Source organism: Amblyomma mixtum, chromosome 2 (genome assembly GCF_055824585.1).
Source record: "Amblyomma mixtum isolate Tamu chromosome 2, ASM5582458v1, whole genome shotgun sequence".
Taxonomy (NCBI): domain Eukaryota; kingdom Metazoa; phylum Arthropoda; class Arachnida; order Ixodida; family Ixodidae; genus Amblyomma; species Amblyomma mixtum.
The window spans coordinates 134621822-134625669 of NC_143013.1; the positions used below are offsets into that span (position 1 = coordinate 134621822).

The following is a 3848-nucleotide window of genomic DNA, read 5'->3' on the forward strand; positions in this document are numbered from 1 at the left end:
TGCTATTTGTGGAGCCTATGCCATAGTCGCCTACTGCCTGGTGTCTCCACCTACAGCCTGGTTGACCACAGGTCTCCTATATATGCTGTGCAAAGGGGCATATAGTGAACAAGGAATGAAACGAGTATCAGTGCAGAAAATTTGTATATTATGCTCCAGTGGTTGCAGCTGATTGTTGGTTCTGTAAATCAGTCGTGCTTGCTTGTGCTACATGACATGTTCAAAATAAAAACAGCACTACAGTGATAACACAATGCAATAAACACCACACACACACAATAACAAAATTAAACCACTCCAAATGTACAACGTCAGTACGAAACCAAATCTGGTGCATGTTACATGTAATTGCTTCATAGAGTAGTACCAAGCGAGAAAACAAGATGAAAGGCACATAGACAGCAGCTATATTTTAACCCATGAGTGAAGTGAATTTGCGAAGTACACAACATAATGCTTCTTAGGTCACACTGACTTCTCTAGGAATGTCATTCATTTGCAGTAACTTAAGCGTACCACAAACCTAAAAGCGGACACTTTCTCTTTTTGACTAGTGTGCTTGAATGAAATGTCTGGCTTGCACAAATCGGAGAAATTTCTTAACTGTGCACAATGGATTTCTGCTGTGCTCCGTTTGCATCATGGCCAGTTACCAACAGAAACAATATAAGCCGTTTTCTTGCCACACTATTCACTCTAATGCACTTTCACTCCAATAGGCACAGTTCTTTCAGGTTAGATAACGAGTTAGCAAGTATACTCTCTTCACCTTTGTGAATATTTACTGCCTGGTCTAATGTCGTATTCACCATTTCCTACCCACTCACATTTCAGAGTAAACACTTTTGGAGAGGTTTTCACTTGCCACTTTTAAAATCACAGTGTGCACCAGAAGGAAACACATCAATACAGTGTGCAGCAAATTATTTGAACACCCAGCTCATGGTATGCATACATATTTTTGTTCACAGGACCTTCGGGAATTTCACAAAAAAGGCCAGCAGAAACTGTCTTGCTGTCCAGGCACAGCCAGCTGGTGTTGAAGAGGCCAGCGAGCACATCACTCTTGCAGCAACAGATGACAGTGATCAATTCGACGATCTGCCGTCACTGCTGCAAGACGCATCACGAGAAAACTTTCATTTGCCAAGCTGCACAGAGTCGTCATCATCATCACGCCATTCGCAAGATTCGGCATCGCATGAGTGTGTACGGCTGCTGGAGAGCGTTGCATCACAAGCGCCCAGAGCGTCACAGCAAGAAACAATGGTGTTACAGGAAGCAGTATCACAGGAAGCAGCATCAACACAGGCAGTGCAGACATCTGGGAATGCGAAATGCAAGAGAAAAGCAGCATTAGAAGAAAATGCTATTCTTGCGCAAGTCGCAAACATAACTGATGTGCTGCGGTCATCTAATGATTTTTATGAGTGTGATTCGTTTGGCATGACAGTTGCGAAGATAAAGAAGAAAGTTCCACGACAATATCACAATAGCCTACGGATAAAAATTCTTGAAGTTTTTGACTTATTCCCTGCCCAATAAAAGCGATGTGTTTGTTAGGATCAAAATTGTTTTCAAAAGGTATCACTGAATTGCCACAACACTGAACTGAATGAAACACTGGAATGTCTAGTTTACCACAAGACTCTTCTAGGGTACATTGGCAGTGAGCTTGAGAACTTGCAATTTGATCAAATGAGGGTGATGGACACTGTGTGATAGTCCCCTTAAGCTACGTTTGGCCTCAAGACAGAGTGAGTCCCTCGCTAACACTATATGCATAACAGAATAAGGGCGTATGTGTTCTTGGTTGGTTGGCTTGTGGGGATTAATGTTCCAAAGCAACTCAAGCTCTGAGAGATGCCCGGTGAGCATTCTTGTAGTAAATATATGTTACCTTCATGGGCATGAATGGCGCTGATGCTGGTTCACTCGCTGCAAGGCTTTCTCCTTGGAGACACCTGGCTGTTCCCACTGCCAGGGAACCTCCCTGGCCTCGCTGCAAAAGTATGCAGCAAAGGGATACAGGGCAGCAGCAGCACTGGCACGGTGGTTCCGTGCCTGTGTGGCTTCTAGCAGGAAGTAGTGAGGCTCCCCGTTGTTGGCCAGCACCCCTTGGATCCCTTGCCGCCAGCGCCCGGACACAACGTTCCCAAAGCTGTCCTCTCTGTCAGCGAAGGTTTGTGATCTTGGATTGCGGACAGTCAGGAAGTTGTGCAGCATGCAGGCAGCCTTCACAACATAGTCTGCGTTCTCTGGTAGCAGGTTGATGGTCTTCAACAGAATACGCCACCTGGCCGCAGTGATGCCAAATGCATTTTCGGCACATCGTCTGTAAAGAAAAATACACATCCTTAAAAACTAAGAAGGCCAACGGTTTCTTTTTCTTTTTTGCAAGCTTCTTGTCTTCAAATTCTACCAAGCCTGATAAAATAGCACCAGGTCATACCTTGCTCTGCTTAATCGGTAGTTAAAGATTCTTCTGTCATCCTCAAGGTGCCTGGCAGGATACGGTCGCATAAAATCTTTTCGTAGCTGGAAACCTTCATCGCCGACAAAGGCATATGGAGCTGTTTGGTTCGTTCCAGGCAGTCGCCCAAGCTCAGGAATATCGAGCGTGCCATCCGTCAATGCTATCCCAAATTCACTTCTCTTAAATGTGCCGCCATCACTGTTTCTTCCCTCTGCACCCACATCAATGAGCACATATTTGGAATTGCTGTCAACAATTGCCATGAGCACAATTGAGAAGGTGCCCTGAAATGGGAAAGTATAGCACAATAAGCACGTGTCATCTCAACACATCCGTCAGAAATGCTTAAAGCTTAATGTGCCCCTAATGCATTCTGTTAAGCATGATAGCGTCACATGATGACTTAGGCCAGTATACTGGAAATATTTCTTTTACAAGTAAATCTCAACACTAGAAGGAACACTACCAGACAGCACTCACAACATTGCAGTAAAGGTCTATACCACCCTTGCAAAAATTTCAGTGCCTAAAGCATTTGGTCTAAGCTGCATGTAGTAGATGCCCTTCGAGACAACCGCTGTTAAGATGAATTCTCACTTAAAAGGAACAATGTGGGACGATTTAGTTGGTTTCCCACTGGAATCAGTGTAAACAAAATTGGCCTAAGCTGAACAGTTTTCCAGTAGATTTGCTTAAGATGATATTTTGCAATAGCACTGAACACTGGCAATGCCACTCATATCATATGGTGACGAGGTTAACATGGGTGTTGTACAGTCCTTTTTGAATGCACCTAGGTACATTGCTGCTATAAATACGTAATCATTTTCTCAGACCAAAGTTTGTAGCACGACGAACTTTGCAGATTGCTCGCATTCAATGTTCCCATGTGTGACCATTTATTTAGAGTCTGATAACGTACACCGAAATGAACTAACATGTAAGGTTGATTTTATCACAGAATAAATGCCGCATATGTAATACATGTCTATAATGTGCTAAATTTTACCTTACAATTGAAGAATCTGCTCCCAGAATTAGGCGGGCAGACAATGGCAACATGCTTCCCATCAACTGCTCCTAAGCAGTTGGGGAACTGCCAGCGTGCTGCAAAGTCTTGGCCAATTCTTCGCCAGTCTTCTTTCGAGGGCGTCTGGAAGCAATTCAGCACTATTGTTGTAAGTGAAACAGTTGCAATCCTATGAAGGCAAACATAAAATGATGCTTTTGATGCAATGAAATTTAACCACCTATTAGACTAATCTTTTTCACTTGTGCTCTCCTTAATGACTGTTGTGGAAATAAATTTATTAATGTTCTACTCAAGCCAAAGTCTCCTAGTATTCAGAACTTTTCTAACCATGCATCAGGT

General features: G+C 43.4%; 1 protein-coding gene across 2 annotated transcripts; it reads right to left on the bottom strand.

Moving 5' to 3' along the window:
• Positions 1–130: 130 nt before the first annotated feature.
• LOC149360978 (uncharacterized) lies at positions 131–3602 on the bottom strand. 2 transcript variants are annotated; one of them, XM_089572566.1, is made up of 4 exons: positions 3486–3602; positions 2453–2760; positions 1901–2335; positions 131–1324 (listed from the first exon to the last, which is right to left on the bottom strand). In XM_089572566.1, exons 2-3 carry the CDS (start codon positions 2737–2739, stop codon positions 1903–1905), a joined length of 720 nt encoding a protein of 239 aa, XP_089428692.1. In that variant the 5' UTR covers positions 2740–2760; positions 3486–3602; the 3' UTR covers positions 131–1324; positions 1901–1902. The 2 variants fall into 2 exon arrangements, with proteins under 2 accessions (XP_089428692.1, XP_089428693.1); XM_089572567.1 differs by having other exon boundaries at positions 131–2335.
• Between the last annotated feature and the right edge of the window lie 246 nt (positions 3603–3848).